Raw genomic sequence first — 17,677 nt, forward strand, 5'->3', positions numbered from 1 at the left:
GGGGAATATTTTCTCTGCACACTTTCTTCCCCTTATTACTAACCTAGCATTGTTTTAACTTTACAGCTTGCCTGAGTATTGCTATTGACTAAGGTGGTCCCTTTGAAGCCACAGTGCACCCATCTTCTGCTGGCTCCCTCTTTAGGTTAGTGGCATATCAGTAACTTCCTAGTCTTTATTCCAGTGGTAGCGCTACTACTTTGAACCACTAATATAGCAGGAATTGATTGTTTCTGTTAAAAAGAGGGGATAATGTAGTGGTGGATCTAGAATTGCAAAGGAGGTCATTTTTTCTAGACCAAGGGTACCAAACATAAGGCCCGGGGGCCAGAATGAGCTTGCAAAAGACTGCAATCTGGCCCACTGGGCAGCTTTGGAAAATGTGAAGGGGGACCTCAATTTTAGTTTTACAGTTTTTTTCTACTGATAAAGACCTGTCCCATGGTCATTCTTACTACAAAATTGCCAAAAGGTAATAGATAAACAATTAAATGACATACTTCTTGTTTCTTTCACTATGTATTTAGATCGTCAGTGCTTAAAACTGGACCATACCATGAGAGTGGGTTTCCAAAGACATTACCAATGACTTGCAGGTCAAACTACTGTAAGGTGGTCAATCCAAGCAGGTGTGCCTTTAGTTTACAACAGCAAAAACTGAAGCTGCATTCATTTTTCATCTCAGGCTGTCCATCATCTTGTATGACTGTAGCATCTTTAGGTTACTGGCCTGGTATACTCAAGGTCAAATTCAGGCTGTGTGTGACCCATTATTTTGGCGCCCATACTCTAGTGACCGGGGAGTAAATTAATGGGGGATTATTAATTAATATTCACAATGGCTAGAAATGCATAGATTTTAAAAAAGATAGCCTGAAAGAATTAAAATATGTTGCTCATCTGTTGAATGTTGAAGAAACTCTGGAAGGCAGAGTTATAGTCTTGTGTATTTATAATTATCACGTGATATCAGTCAACGTTAAAGCGTAAATCCTCTGCTCTCCCATCTCTTATTGGTGTGTATGTTACGATACATTAACTACATGTTAAGTCACTTTAATTAAAGACATCTTTAATCATAACGTGACACGAAAACTTACTCAGTCATGCTAATGGGTAAATTAACTTTATGCACTTCATTCAGTCATTATACATAATCCAGTGCCTTGTGCAAATTTTTTCAGATGCAGAAAACAGATGATGCTGAGCAATGAGTTCATACATAATGTATTTCAGCTGTCCTATGGAATTCTCTAATAATGATCTTCCAGAAAGGCAGTGGCCATCAATAGCCCCAGCAGGAGCAGATTCATTAATGAGCAGGACTTGGGGGATGTGGCTATGGATCTGCCTGTGGAACTAACAGGCATACCCAAGAAAAGCACTGCTTGCTCTAATTACATTCTGTCAAGCAGGCTATTATACAAGGTTGCATTACAAACAAGACATTTTTTTTGCCTAGAGACCTCTGGACTGACCAGTAAAGAGCGGTTTAATAACAAAGCTAACTGGCCACCGCCTCAGGGACTGTCAGTTCCTCTAACCTCAGTGACTTCCTTCTCTGTAACTGGAATTTCAAATGAGAGAAATCAAGGAGAATTACACAGACAATACTTTTTGTCTCCATTTCTCTGTGTGGATATCAACTTGTAGTTGACTTTTAAAGTTGCGCTTTAAAGCTTTGCATGTGTGAAAAGAGGAGACAGTTGTTTTTAACGAGGTTTGTAGTCAGTGACAAAAAAGAAAAGTTCTCCTCTTCCCTGACATTACATGGATCTTGATTTACAATAAGAAAAGAACCACAGATTCTTCACTTATCTTAAACAGAAATATATATTAAATTTATTCACTCAAGCAACAAGTAACTCACTGAGGCTGAAGTGCAGTTTGGGATAGAAAAATGGACTTTGTGTTCCATAAACCAGAAAGCTGATTTAGTGATTAAATCTACCCATAGAGGCATCAGGTGCACTCCATTAACATCAGTGTGCTGCCACTATATTTGGCACGGTGGTTTACACATGCTAATTTCTTAGCTGAGAAAATTAGAGTAATCAGTTATCATTAATAGTTCGGAATTCAGAATGGAAATGAATTTACTAATTAACACTAGAGCGTGATTTTGTATCCATTCAGAAATTTCGAAACATCCTTTTCTGGCCGCTTATACAACAAACATATTCCACCCACCTGTGGAAATTAGTTTAGATGTTTTATTTGTTTTTATTGTTTTTTATCTAAACTTTGTTTGGAATTAATAAGCAGGTTAATAACGTACTGTGAAATATGAGGATTAAAGAGGAAGGCATGCACTTAACTTAGTTCTCTCTTTACACACAGTGTAACAGTTATGCTCAGCTTTATTCTGCTTTGTTCACTGGAAGGACACACAGTCTTCTAGTTTTTACTCAATACTACACTTTCTGTACTACTTTAAAGGTTTGCACACTTTTTATTTGTCTGACACAAACACTGCTTTAATTTAATCTAGTGCAGGTTCCACTGTTACCGACATGTTGGCCTCAACAAGTCAGACATCACTGTCACAGGAGGTTTTATTTTTTATTTTATTTTATACTCATAGATTAGTTTGCATACAAAAGGTGAATGTAGCCAATATGACATCACCCACCAGTTTGTAGAGTCCTATTCTGAAGCCTCCGATTATGAGTATTTGCCTATACTGCAGCAACTTGTCAGTCACATGTATATGTCTTAAAGTATAACCTATGTTGATATTCTGGAACCATAAAGTACCAAATAAACATCTTGCTGCATAAAAAAAGACTTGAAACTGCAACCATAAACTCATTGATGAGGTATTAAAGCAACTAAGAAGTATCATTTGATCCTAAACTTCTACACAAGTGGACTTTTTGCAGGAGTCGCACCCTGCTGGACGTTAGAAATAATGCAAGTTTAAGGCTTTTCAGACCTGGAATCTACATCCATCTTTTATATACAGTTTTTCTTCTCAGACTGAGCTGGTGCAGCTCGCTCCCTTACATATATAAAAGTAATGTGCATATATTTAACTTTGCTGTTGCCATCAAAGGTAGATACCAGAGTGAATTGTTAAACTAAAGTCCCTAGAAAGCATAACAGAAGACTAATTTTAACCAAATATGATGACTGTTAGATAAACATGATCCAGTATTATACCTTGAACATCAGAAGACAGAATCAGACCTTTTTTAAACATCTGAAAAAATATTGAAGATTACATTTTTCTCATCAACTGTTTGTTTAGTGGCTGAGGAGGCAGGTCTCCTTTTACTGTGTGTGGGTCACCCCTGTGCAGTATCCACAGAGTTTAATACAGCAACATGCAAAGATTTAAGTGGATTTCTTGTGATAGTTTCCTTCTTTTTATCTTAGGCACTTTGCAAAGAGCAGCTCTGGTATGATGCACTGCTTACATTTGATTTGATCTGATATCCTCTAGGATTGTTTTTTTTTTTTTTAAATTACGGCGCCAAGCTGAAATTGTGTTCTTTGTTCTTTAGCTGCAGATTTACATTGGGAAATTGTGTGAAAGTGGTTATTAACTGAATTGCTTTGAGCCAATTTGACAGGGAATTTGGCAGCCAGAGGGAGCACTGTGGTGAGGGGGGGGGACTGCTGTTTGACAATCAGCTCACACAGATGTTGAGATATACTGGCAGATGGAACCTACATGGGAGAATTTTAATAAAAGTTAATTCACAAGAATAACACATTTCATATCGGATGTATTAAAAGGCATGCGAGACAAGAATCAAGAAAGTAATGCAAAATATAGAGATAGGAGGACGGGGTCAGTTTGCACTCTTAAATTAAGTCAGTAGCCAAATTCCTTTGCAGAAGATAATGAGACACAGCAATTATACATGGGCTGAACCATTTTCAGATTCGCCAAAGGTCTCAAATCTTGAATGTCAGCAACAGAACAAATTTAAGGCTGTTGGGATTTAAAACCAAGCATGTAATATGTTCAAAATCCTGTGAATTTTCAGCACAATCATTTAAGGATAAACGTAAGCTTATGCCTCTAATGGAATCTGCTTTGAAAGGTATGATACATTTTCTTATTACAAGGTCTTCCATAAAAGCAGGGCTGCAGCTGTGCTGTACAGGGAGCTTGCTGTGTTCTCTGACGCTCACATTGCATTTCATTACTAATTCAGCTGTAGCCATCCCAGGCATTAGTGTGATGTTAATGAAATGTGAAACATACTCAAAACAAGGGAAATGAAAAAAAGAATTCCTAATCTGCATCTATTATAAACAACGCATCGAGTCTGGAGATGTAATTTTGACGGCAGAGCAGCAGTGGAGGAAAAACATACGACAGATAATTTTTGCCACAGTGAAACCTGACGCTTAAATAAAAGCACAGCTAGCTTTGTGCTGTCATGTTTCATCTTTCCTCTCCTTTAGGGCCTCGTGCAATAAGAGAGCAAGCCGCTGTATCGGCTTTTCACCGCCTTCCTGCTACGTCTATTCAAGCGCGCTGATGGACTCAACACGTGCTCCTCGTGCCTCTCTGACAAACGATCATTCACAAACAGAAGGCTATCTGGATCACTGTGGGGATGTTGCTCCCCTGTCAGCTGCCTGAAATTTAAATATTACATTAACTCACTGACAGCGATGGCTTGTGCTGGGGCTGACAACTTGACCAGTGTGTTTACTAACCAATGGAGTAATATCCTGGATGGTTCTCATCCGAGAGTCTGCTTTCGTCCTCATCTTTAAGTAACTTGGCTGCCCCAACACTGCCACAAATCCCACGGTGCTGCCGTTGGCAACCATTCAAAATCACACAAATGGCGCAGTCCAAAGTGGTGACAATAAATTAATTGCTGACACACTGGATATTCTACTCAGCAGTAAAGTGAAGCATTAACCAATGCAAGAGTCTGACCAGCCAATACTGGTGGTATTAGCACAGTGCCCCGGCCCTTTACAACATACCGCCTTAGGAAAATTTAATGACAGATGACTCAAACTTGGTTTATGGATTCAGACAGTGGCGTTAATTATTTAAATAATAAATACTGAGTCAGTTGGGACTCAGGAATGAACACAGAATGAGAAAAAATGATCTGCTGTTTATCAGATTACATATATACACTCGCTTTTGCGTTAAAAAAATGCCTTAATTCTTCATGGTACTGATTCAAAAAGGTGCCGGAAACATATTCACAAGATAGCATCACATAGTTACTGCAGATTTGTCAGTTGCACATCCATGATATAAGCCTGGTGTTCATGAAGCTAGTTTGAGATCATCTGAACAGGTCGGAAAGGGATGGACATGGTCAGCAACAATACTCCGGTAGCCTGTGGTGTTCAAAAAATGCTGTTTGGTACTAAGAATCCCAAAGTGTGACCAGAAAATATCCCAGACACTATCATACAAGGGAGGATGGACCCAAGTTTTCATGTTGTTTACGCAAACTTCTGACTCGACCATCCAAATGTCACAGCAGAAATTGTGACTCATTACACCAGGTAATGTTTTTTAGCCTCAGATTCCTGTTCTTAGCTGAAAGGGGTGTGATCTTTATCTGCTTCAAGGTGTGGCAGGCTGTGTGTTCTGACACGCTGTTCTGCATGCCTCGACTTTGAAAAGTTATTTTGGTTGATGCCTTATTCACAAAGGGTTGCCACGCTGGATGGATCCACATTGTTAATTTGGAACATCCTTTTACACTTACATAATCCTCCAAAGGATTTGTTTCAACTCTCAGGCTCAAGCCAGAAATCTTTTGCATTTTAGGTGAGTGTGTTAACTGGTTATTTGAGCTACTTTTGCTTTCCTATCAGTTCAAAGCTGCTCAAAGCAATCCCCCTCTGACCTCTGGCATCGACAACATATTTTCTCCCAGAGAACTGCCGCTCACTGGATATTTTCTCTCTTTTGGACTATTCTCTGTATACCCTAAAGATAGTTATGTGGAAAAATCCCAGTAGGTCAGCAGTTTCTGAAATACTCATATCAGCCCATTTGGCACCAACAACTATGCCACATTGAAATGAACATGAAATCTTTCCCATTCGGATGCTCGGTTTGGACTTCAGCAGGTTAGTCTTGAACTACTGCCATGTGATTGGCTAATTAGATATTTGTTAAATTAGATGTGTTAATGAGCAGTTGAAGAGGTGTATCTAATAAAATGGACGATGTTAATGTTGTTTGTCAAATACTTTATGACAAGGGATGATAGAAGCAAGAACAGCTGTGACAACATTACATGACCTACATTCAGTATTACAGTATGTAACATGATAATATTTACTCTTGTTCATGTAAAGGTAATATCCATTGTGATGATGGCAGTTAGGCATTCGAAGAACCCTGAATTGAAATGTGACCATAAACATGGCGTGTGTATTAAAGATGGAGATGAGTGTAATTAATGTCATTTTTTGCTTTTGTTCTTTCTTGGCTTGCTGTAATTATAACATGAATTAGCACGGTATTTGTTTAAGTGCTCTGGTGGGATGAAGCAATAGGTCTTTTATCATGTCAGTACTCTGGACTGAGTCCTTAATAAAACCATCATGTAATGCAACTTTGCACATGTGCAGTAAAAGTATGAATTGCATAAAAAAACACTTTTCAGTGTGCAAGAAGCATTTCTTAAAGCAGATTTTACTAGTGACTCGGTTGTAATATGGCCTAGTCACCACTAAAATGATAGTTTTAGACATTTTGACAGAGGTTATAAAAAGGCCAAAATAACTGAGAGGAAGTGTTTTCAAAATAGGTTACAATCACTTCTACTGGTGTTGCCTACATTAAATATTATGATATTTTTAAGATGTAGTTACTAATTTCAGGATTTAAGCGGTGTGTTAAAACATTAACAATGATTTTAAACTGAAGCCAAGCAAGATCTTGAGAAACTAATCAGTTGTAATAAGATTTAAAATTCCAAGATTTACATCTATTGTGTCACCTGGTAATTAAAAGTAATTTAATGAAGCAGATTTATTTATCAATTTGAATATTAAAAACAGAATGGAGGCTAACTCTAAGTTTAATGTCACAGAAACGGAAGAATCACCCAACAAACTGGAGGGAATGGAAAAAACTGTTCCCTGTTTGTAGGTCACAATGCAAAACAAAACAAAAACAACATCCTGTTCTTAAAATCTTTGCAACTGTAAACTCATGAGTGTTGCAGCGCTGACGGTAATGAAAAATGACAGCTGGCATCGCTACAGCCCTGCTGCTTGTGTGCCGCTAACACCACAAAACAGTGTCTATGTACAACAACAAAAAACTGAGTAACATCCCTGAAATGCCACACATGAATCATAAAGCATGAGCATTACTTCAGGGCTATTCTTTCATCTGTACTTTACTTCAATGTGCTGCAATAATAACACAAAAAAGTGAGAGTTGGAGGCCTTACTAGCAGCTCTGTAAAGCCATGGTTAAGAAGCGCTGTCATTATCACCACAGTTTCCTTGCAATGGAAATTACAACATGCTGATGGTTTGCAGGTTTACTATTTTCGCAGTGTGCATGTAATGTGTTCACATTGTAATCTTTTCTCTGGTGTTAATACCGTCAGTTTTGCAGGCTCAGGAAATCCAAATAATGGCACACTTGAAATTTGATCTGATCATCGTGCAAGAGGAAAAGTGTGAATGAATTTGAATTGATGGCAACCATGGTTTTTGTGATTTCATCACACGAAATCCTCTCTTTTACTATGTGCAACTAAATATGGGATTTAACAGATTTTTACAGATCTTGTATTCAGTTTTTTATTTACGTCTTATGAAGCATACTGAATTTTCTGAAACAGACTTGCATGTATGTATTGTTGAATTAAACTATGGAGCAATAAACTGGCTTCTTCTTAACTATAATAGCTGTGTTCTTGTTTTTATTTATCAATGAATGTAAAACCTTCTTGTTGGACAAAATGCCTGTCCCCACGAGTTTGAAGGCATTTTTGAGACTCAAAATGTGGTTTTAGTGTCAGGGTTACAATTAGGTTAAGGTTATGTTTAAGTTAAGGCTTAGGGTTAGGCATTCATTTTGGATGGTTAGGGTTAGGGTAAGCAGCTAGGGAAAGCATTATGTCACTAAGACGTGAAAATAGGACTGTGTGTGTGCATGTGTGCAGGTTATAGCCAAATATTCTAAAAATGTTTGTGCCAAATTTCATCGCTGTTCATACAACAGCTGTTGAAAACTTTTCTAAGCCTTCATAAAACATCAAGCCAATGACCAGGTTACTAAAGTGATCAGGTGACATCTTCAAACACGAAGGAACCATATTTCATGCCAATCCCTAACCTAAATGTGGATGTGTTATACAAGATAATCAGAAACAAAGACATGTGCATTCACCCCAAACATGTCAGCCTAGTGCTAGAGAAGAGGTCACAGAATCTCTGCAGTTCAACCTGCCATGTGGGCCAAAGAGGTGCACAGGCCAGTTGATGTAGCTCTTGTACAATGTTGCAAGTGTGGCTAAAATTCATGCCCAAACTACCATTTTGCCAAGGGACCATATGGCTTTATTTGTTTCACTGTGATTAAATGCATCTCTTGCTTTGCCAGTCTATGAAATGTAACATTAGGATTTAAGCACATAAATGTGTTATTTCATCTTTGCAATAATTTAACAAAACAGAATAAAAATGAAATAAACAGTATGCATTTATTAAGATAAATTACCGATTCACTGTGACTTCCCATCCTTTTACCCACAAGCATTGCTTCTATTTATGTAGGAATGAGAAATGGTGTGATCTAAAACTGCCCCAGATGTTATTTTTATTTGTGTAGTGCTTTATAAAGTCATTTGATTCACGTGCACAAAGTTCCTGTGGGAAGGTTTAGTGGTGTAAGATGTAAGAAAACAGGGAGGGATCAAACAAAGAACAAACACATAAGCTTATTCTGCACACACCAGGGAGGATGCACTGTATTAGAGAAGCATGTGTGTGTATGTGTGTCTTCTTTACTCAGTACTTATGCTCATAACTGTAATGATTAAATTACCTTCTCATCATCTTCAGTGAAGAGCTCTCCACTTGAATTCTTGTTAATGGCCTGAGCAACTCCAATGATCTCTCCATCACTGTTGCGAATGGGCATGCACAACAGTGACTTGGTTTTGTACCCTGTCAGCTTGTCAATTTCATCGCTGAACCGACGATCCTGCAAGCCGTAGGCACAGAAGAAAAGACACAGTGTAAGCACTTGTTGGAAAAGAGCACTTGCTCCCTCTGTTTTTCAGATGACGGGGCACTAAACATAAAGATCATGACTGCGGGTCTACAGGAATGTCAGTTTGATGGACATCTGCCGAGTTTGGAGCTTGTTCTACAAAAAGTAGTAAAGTAGAGCAATGTGGTGAGGCATTAGTGTAAATGTTTGGCCAACCATTAAGACTTTTACATCTAAAAAGGCTGTTGCCATTATTGAGCACCTTTATGTAGTTGTTGTATTAAATCACGGTGGACTTGAGGGGGAAAAAAGAACAAAAAACACTTTTTTATTACTCTTATGTGATTTGTGTGAACGTGTTTTGGCCCAAGCTATCAGCAGTGCTTTTGTTCGTCAAACTGTGAGAGATAAAATGAAAAACTGCACGAAAACGATCTGACTCCCTGCCTGTGACAGATGGAAATGCACAAAAAACACATGCACACAGAGCAGAAGGCACCTGATAAGCGTCAGGGATGTTCACTGTCTCCCCGTGTTCGGCTACATAACCAATGATCCCTTTCCCCCACGGCACTTGAACTTCGTCTGAATTCATTGAGGGTAAAACTGTGGTGCCTGCGTGCACGTCAAAGAATTTGGACACTAGCGTTTGCTTGTTGCCTGTTCCCTCCACTAAAAACAAGGAGCACCGGTCTGCATCCACCATAATGCAAACAAACACGAGGATCTTGTAGCTGAGACTCGTTAGATCCAAGTCGTTTGATATGTCTTTTACAAGCTCCAGGAAAAACTCTCGCTCGTTGTGTTCTTTGAGGTAATATTTAAAATCCACGGCTGTGGAAGGATACTGGGGGATGTTGACTCTGGACTCCAGCAGTGCGCTCAGTATGTGCGCAGTGGTCGGGGGCAGAGAACTCGCTTTCCTCAGCAGTGCTCTCCTCCTCATGCTCGTCAGCGGCTCCTGCGCCCTGGAATTAACATGTTCGTCGTATGTCCTGTTGACGTTGATTGCCTTGGATCTGGCGAAAGTTTTACGCAGCTCCTTCTGAGACGCTCTCCGCTGCAAACCGTCACATTTGCTCGCCCAGCTGTCCTTGCACGGGTTGCTCTTCTCCTCTCTTGTCTCGGCTGGAGCTGAAGCCGTTGGACTTTTGCTCGCCTGGTGATTCTTGAGCCATTTCTCCACCATGCCATAATTCCCCTTTCTGTTCAGGTAATCCTCGAATAACTCGGGATGTGAGTCCAGAAAACTTTCCACGTCAGAGAACAGCATCTTTGACACTGCCATGTCTGTTCTTCAGATGGTTCTCAGAGAACCAAATCCATGAAGTCGCGCAGAGAAATATCATCTATGAGGCTTTGCTGGGGGGTTGAAGACAAGAATCGTTTGACAACTTCCAAGGTCCAGTATGCTTGGAGCATCCCTGGAGCTCCGGCTACATATCCAGCTCCACTCTGTGGGGATGGAGACTCCCTTTGCGCACCAGCATATTCCTCCACAGCATGTCCATGCCGTTTTCACTTAATGTAAGCTCATTTAAGCAGATCTAGGTTAAGCACCGTGGACGCAAACTGATGCTCGCTGGGACTGCCACGGGCTTTGAAAAGGCAACAAACAGCAACTACCGAGCGTTGCTGTCGTGTGCGTCTTCTAGAGTGCAAATGACGCTGGCTGTGGTTGGCTCGGTCCCACTGATGCTCGTTTCGTCACACGAGCAGGAGCTCAGGGTTGCTTCAGTACGCAGCCCTCTGGACATCTGAACCGTTTGGCCCCCATTACAGGCTCCAAGTATGAAAATGACTAGGATAATACTAACTTCTGTTTGTCCAGCACATATTATACAGAATGCGTATGGTTACCTGTGCAATAAGCTACACAAAAATATAAAACAGTAGAGTATAGTGGTAGATTTGTTGCACACTGTTCATAACTTTCAGTATTTCGGATCCGCTCCAGTTTTGTAAGGCTTATCTGAAGCAAAGGAACCCCATATGGGTGAATTAACTCTTTAACATTAATCAAAAACAATGGATCTCTCTGCATTCCACAAAAAAAGGCTTTTCCGTGATAATCAGTGAGTGACAGTCGCCTAAAAAAGGAATTCATAGCATATATTAAACATCGTCTGCAGCGGTCTGTGTCATTTAGTTATGTAACCGCGACTTTTATCGCTAGTGAGCATGCCAGAAAATCAAATTCCTTTATACTAGTTCATCTGTGAGTAGGTGTGTAATTTGAACACTAGGGGGAGTTATAGTCCACAACTTGGACAGTGATACAGCTACCAGCACAAATCTGACTCCTATCATGAGCACCTCATTGTTCAGCGATCTGAATTCAAGTGTGAAATCTCTAGATTTGATAAGCAAGGTTAACTTCGATATGCCTTTATCTGCTTTACATGACCCCTGCAAATGCACTCTGTCTTTTTGATCAGTATTTTTTTTTCTCCAAATGTGGTCAAACAACTCAGAACAGGTTTCAAAGTGCAGCAGGTTTTGTCTTAAATAGCTGCATACCAGTCACAGCCTCTTAAAGATCACTTCAGAGTTCTTTGCCTCTCTCTCCCCACTAACAACTCAAATCCTGCAAATAGTGTCCCAGTGTGACATGTTTATTCAGTTTTATAATAGAAATCCTGCACATCCTCTGGCATATAAGACAATGAAGTACACCACTCTAATCTTTATTTGATTGACAAATCAAGTGTATCAAAGCCTGGCATGCTGCCTGCTCACCATTTTATGATTTCACGCAAAACAAAGGTAAAGAAATTCTCATCATGTTTAGTGTTGTTTTATTCAAATTCAGAAACGACAAAAGACAGCTGAGGCAACCAGAAAAGGCATAATCATCCTTAGAACAGACATCTCTTCAAATAAATTGATAACAAAACAACAACCTACCTACTGACAAAAAAATAACGGACAGTCAAACAGTTTTTTTTGGTCCCTACATTATGGATGCACAGTATATCATTTAATAATTTATGTCTGAAACCTGTTCAAACCAGGAGATGTTTAGTCCACATCAAGTAAACCTGAGACAATGCCGACAACTTATCATCCCACAACTGATTGCTCTTTTGCCTTATATTGAGGTGGAAAAAAAAGACAAGTCCTGGTATGTTGAACAGTTTGTTAAGGCACAAAGATTGCTAAAAAGGTGCACAGATACTGAGATCTTTATGAAGTTGCCGATTTGAGATACGCTATAAGGTCAGCTCGCTCGGTCTTCTTTTTAATGCCAGCGAAGATCATCTTTGTTCCTGGAATGTATTTCTTGGGGTTCTCCAAATACACCATCAGGGTTTCCTCATTCCAGATAACCCCTGTTTTAAAGTAGGCAACAACAGGGGAAAGTAAGGCTTAAAATCAAGTTTGTGTGATTTATAAGGCTGGTTAAAGAGTGCATGCACACAGATTATTCACCTTTGCTCTTGTTGGCATCTGTATAAGTGTAGCCCTCTGCCTGGCCGGTTTTGCGTCCGAAGAGACCCCAAAGGTTGGGTCCAACCTTATGCTTCCCACCATTCTCCACGGTGTGACACTGGGCACACTTCTGGACAAATGTCTTCTTGCCCTTTTCAACGTCTCCAGTCATTTCTAACAAGGAGAAAATACAGGCTTTGAACAATCACAGTAAAACGGTATACACCAATTCAGCCACAGGGGGGAGCTCACGTGCTAGTTGCGCAACTATGCCCCTGGGGGCGTTACCAAACTGGCTCTCACAGTATTACTTACTAAATTACACCGCTCCTATTATGAAACCAGAGCAAGGTGTTTAAAAGCGCGTTTGCTATCCTCTTAAAGCAAATTATTCCAGTAAGAAATATCAACACCACCTCACACTTGGCATCTTATTCCAAGCTAAACCTGTAGCTATAACGTCATATATCAACCTTACATAAAACATACCAAAGTCCATCTTTTAAATATCACTGACTGTACTGTAATGTATCTAATGTGTGTTAAACTCAGACAGCTCCTCAGATAAAGAAAAAAATAAGCTAGAATATCCTCTTTAAAGACATCAACCGGCGCTGGAGCACGTTTCATGTTAGAGGACCAACGCAGACGGATTTGAATCCATAAAAAGTTGTGAGCACGAAGAACAGAGAACAGCAAACCTCACATTTCAGTAATTACCGTTTATGTTTCCTTTCCGCGCACAATGAAGAGACTCGCAGCTTCTTCAATTTAATCCCCCTGCCGGGTTCCGTCACACCCGTTTCACAAAAGTTTCACGGACGTGCCTCCTCTCACAAAACTTTTAGTATCGCTGAAACGTCATCAGTCACCTGACCTGCGTCGTCGTGCGCGTCATGACGGGATTTTGAAAGCGCAAGTAAGATAAAATCTTCGCATTTAACCGATTAATCGGTTCAACAAAAAAAAAATACACCACTGAAAACATACATAAACAAACGTCTGACTTACTTGTTTTCTTTGTGTTTTTTCCTATTTTTTATTTTCGCATTTTCTAGCCCAGATCTCTTATTGAAAAGAGCAATTTTTGTATGCTGCTGCAACCAAGTGGAGAATATTGTCACCTTATGGAGTCACAATTACTGGACTCTCTTTGCCATCCCACATGCCTTCACTTCCCACACACTATTCACGCAGGAGGCCTTCAAATGAAACACTTTTTAATACTGACATGGTATTTTGACCATGTTGTAAGACAAAGGAAAGCTTAAATAACAGGTATGCCTGCCATGAAGCTTTATACTGGATACAAGTTTCTGATATATGTCAAAGAGATTATTTTTACATATATATATATATATATATATGTCTTGCTCTTACCAGGACCTTAAAGTGCAAACTTTCCTGTCACCTCATGTCAATACATGTGTTGGAATGACAATAAAAGTCCCCAAATTCTTGAAAAAAGTATAGACGTATCATTTGCTTTAACACATTATGCCCTAACAATGTGTCCATGTTTGCTTGTATGTACCAAGAAATTCTCCAGTTATAACGTGTCTTGTGGAAAGTGAGCAGACTGATGAACAAACATTCACAGTTATGTAGCAGCAGGGAGTCTGGGTATGTGGGGGGCGGTTCGAGCTTATTACACAACTGCACTGATTTGCTGCTGGGGACTATATCTCAACAGTCCACCTCTAGATGTTTACAAGAAATTTGCACTTGGCGTTGAGGTGTGACATGTTTAAACCAGCCTGGTGAGACCGTCATTGATCTGATTGTAGAGGAATGATGCTGCTTTTTCTTGTGTTGCCTGTATCTTTAATTGTTTGTGTGTGGCGATCTTGTTGTGTTGTCTGTTACCTAGCTTCCTGGACGTCATGTGCTAGTTATTCATGTAATACTTGTTCTCACGTTATGCTTGCTATGATTCTATGTAATTAGTGGGTGTGCTGAAATGTTTCTGGATGTGTGCTTTGTTTCATTTTACTACTCAGCAGGGTTTTCCTTTTTTTTTTTTAGGCTGCCACTGGAAATGATATTTTATAATAAGATTTTCTTCTTAATGACTTGCCTGCTTAAATTATGCTTAAGTCTCACATACAATTTGGGTCAAATTTGACATTCAACAGTAATAATTCCTCTAATGTGAAACTGTACAGTCCATGTGTGTTTTTAATGGCAAAGCGGGGTACCTGATGACCCCGATGAAGGCCACAAGCCGAAACGCGTTGGTCAGTCAATAAAGTTGTTCCTCTTCCCCTAAGTGTTGCTGGAGTTCCTGCATTGTGGAAAGTGGGGGACCTTGACAGTGTCACGATACGTGTTCCCACAACATTTGCTTGTCCTGCAGTTTTTATGTTCTCCTTAGGCTTGTGAAGTCTTCCTCCATGTAGTCCAACTTCCCATTGGTCCAAAGACATGTTAGGTTAACTGGTTAGAATAAAGTGCTGTATGAATGTACGGTTAAAATGTGGCTTGAAAGTGCATGACATTTGCACGTGCAAGCACAGTCCCCTGCAATTTAACCGGATAATCTAGAAATAAACAAATGACTGGAAGCTAAATGAGATCATGGGAGGGGTCATAATTATGATGATGATTATAAAAGCACCCGTGCTGCCATTTCGGTGAGTGTGGGAACCACATGTGCAAATCCCACTCGCAAAGTTTCCTACCACTACCCTGAATCCACAGACTAGTTTGCAATAAACAAGTCTGAAAAAAACATGCCGGTCAACTGTGTCCATTTCACACTTTGTCTTTCCAAAACATGTAAACATGAAGACTCCACACAGAAAGACCCCGGCCCGAAGATGGAACTGAACCCAGGCCCTTCATGCTCTGAGTCAACACTGCTAACCAACCAAGGGACAACTCCCACTAGGTCATTTTTCTTTCCAAGCTCCTTACATTACCATGACCTGGATGACCGAGAACCTACACAGACACAGTGCTAACCACTGCCCTATAATGCATTCATGTTTTATGTAAAACAAGACATGAAACAAGACATGTGATAACTGATTTTTTCTCCACAAACAAGTGTTTTAAAACCTAGTAAAGTTAACTCTTGCTCTCTTAATTTGACCTCTCTACATTAATTGAGAATTTATATTCTATTTATTGATGTCAGCTTATTTATATTTTCTAAATAGGTCCATGGTCCAAAATTTGCCATAGACACCTACTATAAGTGAATTATTGGCTTGGGTTAAAACTTACTCTGAAAACATGAAATATAAACTGTATCAAGGGGTTAAATTAAGAAGGCGTTTACACCTCTGTCGCACATATTCACATTATGTCATTGTTTTGTTCCACCATCCTCTTCTTTTTGTTTGCTCCCTCATCACCCTCAGTAATTAGTTCATTAACTAATTCTGCAAATTTCTTAATACTCGCGGTCTACAAGGCTGCACAGGTGAAGAGGGTGTAGAGCACAGGGATTAGCACAAGCTTCCCTCAGGTTCACATGGTTCTTATTGTGCATGTGTGATTGCTAATCTTAAGTGACAATAATGCATGTAAAGTCAAAGACCCAGGAATAGAGGGTGTTTGGCAGTCCATTTGCTAGTAGGACAGCAGAGGGGACACACACAGTGGATATTAGTTTATGGTTTCATTACCCATTAGAAAACCTCTCAACTTAGCTCTGCACAGAAAACGTGTGGAAAAAATCCCATGAGTGTACAAGCTTCCATGTGACTGACACTGTAAACAAACGCTAATGAGCAATAAAACAAAACACACAAAGTTGCTTCTTTTTTTTCATTTGAAGCAGCAGGCTTATTTGGGATTAGTTTCACCAGCAAGATGAGTGGCAAAGTGTTGCACCGTGACATGTACAAATGATGCAGGCTAATTAGAACCGACACCCACTGGCTGTTGGAATCAAATAACCACAGAAGTTTAATCACTGAGATTTCTTTCACTGGTCTTTTTAAAAATCCATGTGACCAGAAAAAATATTATCTATAGCCTAAGATTAATATATTGTCTAAAATTTGAGTTCCTCATGAAGCAGATTTGTTAGCACGCTAAAGCTACCAACAGGCTTTCAAGGCACTCAACACTGTCTGACAGATATATCATAGTTATTTCCAGTTTTATCTACAGCTAACTGGAACATCCATAGGACAGAGCTACGTGGACTGTGCTAAAGTCATCATTCTGTTTACCTAATGAATGAAAGTCCATCCACCTTTGACCCTGCTATCAAGAAAACCATCTGGGAGATTGCAGCATATGCTTGTCTTGGCCTTTTGCTTTACTAGTCTCTCTCCAGTGATTTCTTTTTGGGGAGGGGGGCTAGAAAAGGGAATCTTTTTCTCTCTAAAAAATGCAATTTGTATGTCTTATTTCATAAATTCTCAATCTTGTGACTGTGCACTTGCTTTTAGTTTCACCCTCAATGTACTGTGCATTATTCAGTCAAGTGTTACCAAAGATGAATAAACGTAAAGGTGCAAACGTGACAGTTTTAAAATGAAAAGCCAGCTGGTAATTTATTTTGGCCATGATAGATCGGATGATGTTACAGTATGTGTGGTAATAACAGGTTATTTGTCCACCAGGGAGCACTGTTTTGTTTGAGTACAATACCTTGAAAATAGTTCTTGCAATAAATAAATTGGAAACATTTTCCAAAATATGTCTTTGCGTTGTGCTTTTAAAAATATAACTAGGTTAATTTGGGTCAGATATTCAGAGCCACAAAAATCCAGATTACAAATGAAATGCCCGTTTTCAGAATTTTAATTATTGATTAGTATTTTTTATTTTAAACACTAGTTGTCATGAATAGCTTCCAAATAGACATGTGTGTAAGTGTATCCATGTTTTAAGTGTTTATTAATACTATTAATAAGGAACCTTTTTTTAATATATCGCAATTTGTTTTTTTGGTTTTTTATGTGTGAAGGAACCGCATAAACTGCATCAACTTACAAACATAGTTTGATTGGTTGATGGATAGTCAGTGTATTTTTGTGTATATAAAAAGCTATGTACATCATAGATGATCAACTCTGTGCACATTATAGCCATGAGTCTTATCTT

General features: G+C 39.3%; 2 protein-coding genes across 2 annotated transcripts in view; both read right to left on the reverse strand.

Moving 5' to 3' along the window:
- The window catches only part of pde11a (phosphodiesterase 11a), a 46,443-nt gene extending 34,628 nt beyond the window's left edge, over nucleotides 1-11,815 (reverse strand). The window contains exons 1-2 of the mRNA XM_003447370.5: nucleotides 9,681-11,815; nucleotides 9,014-9,172 (exon numbers count right to left, since the gene is read on the reverse strand). Coding sequence (XP_003447418.1) covers nucleotides 9,014-9,172; nucleotides 9,681-10,469 — 948 coding nt within the window. The 5' untranslated portion in view covers nucleotides 10,470-11,815. The remainder of the gene's footprint in view (nucleotides 1-9,013; nucleotides 9,173-9,680) is intronic.
- A 147-nt stretch (nucleotides 11,816-11,962) lies between these two features.
- On the reverse strand, nucleotides 11,963-13,489 carry LOC100696271 (cytochrome c-b). Its single transcript, XM_003447294.3, has 3 exons — nucleotides 13,334-13,489; nucleotides 12,614-12,787; nucleotides 11,963-12,513 (listed from the first exon to the last, which is right to left on the reverse strand). The coding sequence occupies exons 2-3, from the start codon at nucleotides 12,783-12,785 to the stop codon at nucleotides 12,368-12,370; spliced, it is 318 nt and encodes a 105-aa protein (XP_003447342.1). The 5' UTR covers nucleotides 12,786-12,787; nucleotides 13,334-13,489; the 3' UTR covers nucleotides 11,963-12,367.
- Between the last annotated feature and the right edge of the window lie 4,188 nt (nucleotides 13,490-17,677).

The sequence above is a fragment of the Oreochromis niloticus genome, linkage group LG16, assembly GCF_001858045.2.
Source record: "Oreochromis niloticus isolate F11D_XX linkage group LG16, O_niloticus_UMD_NMBU, whole genome shotgun sequence".
Taxonomy (NCBI): domain Eukaryota; kingdom Metazoa; phylum Chordata; class Actinopteri; order Cichliformes; family Cichlidae; genus Oreochromis; species Oreochromis niloticus.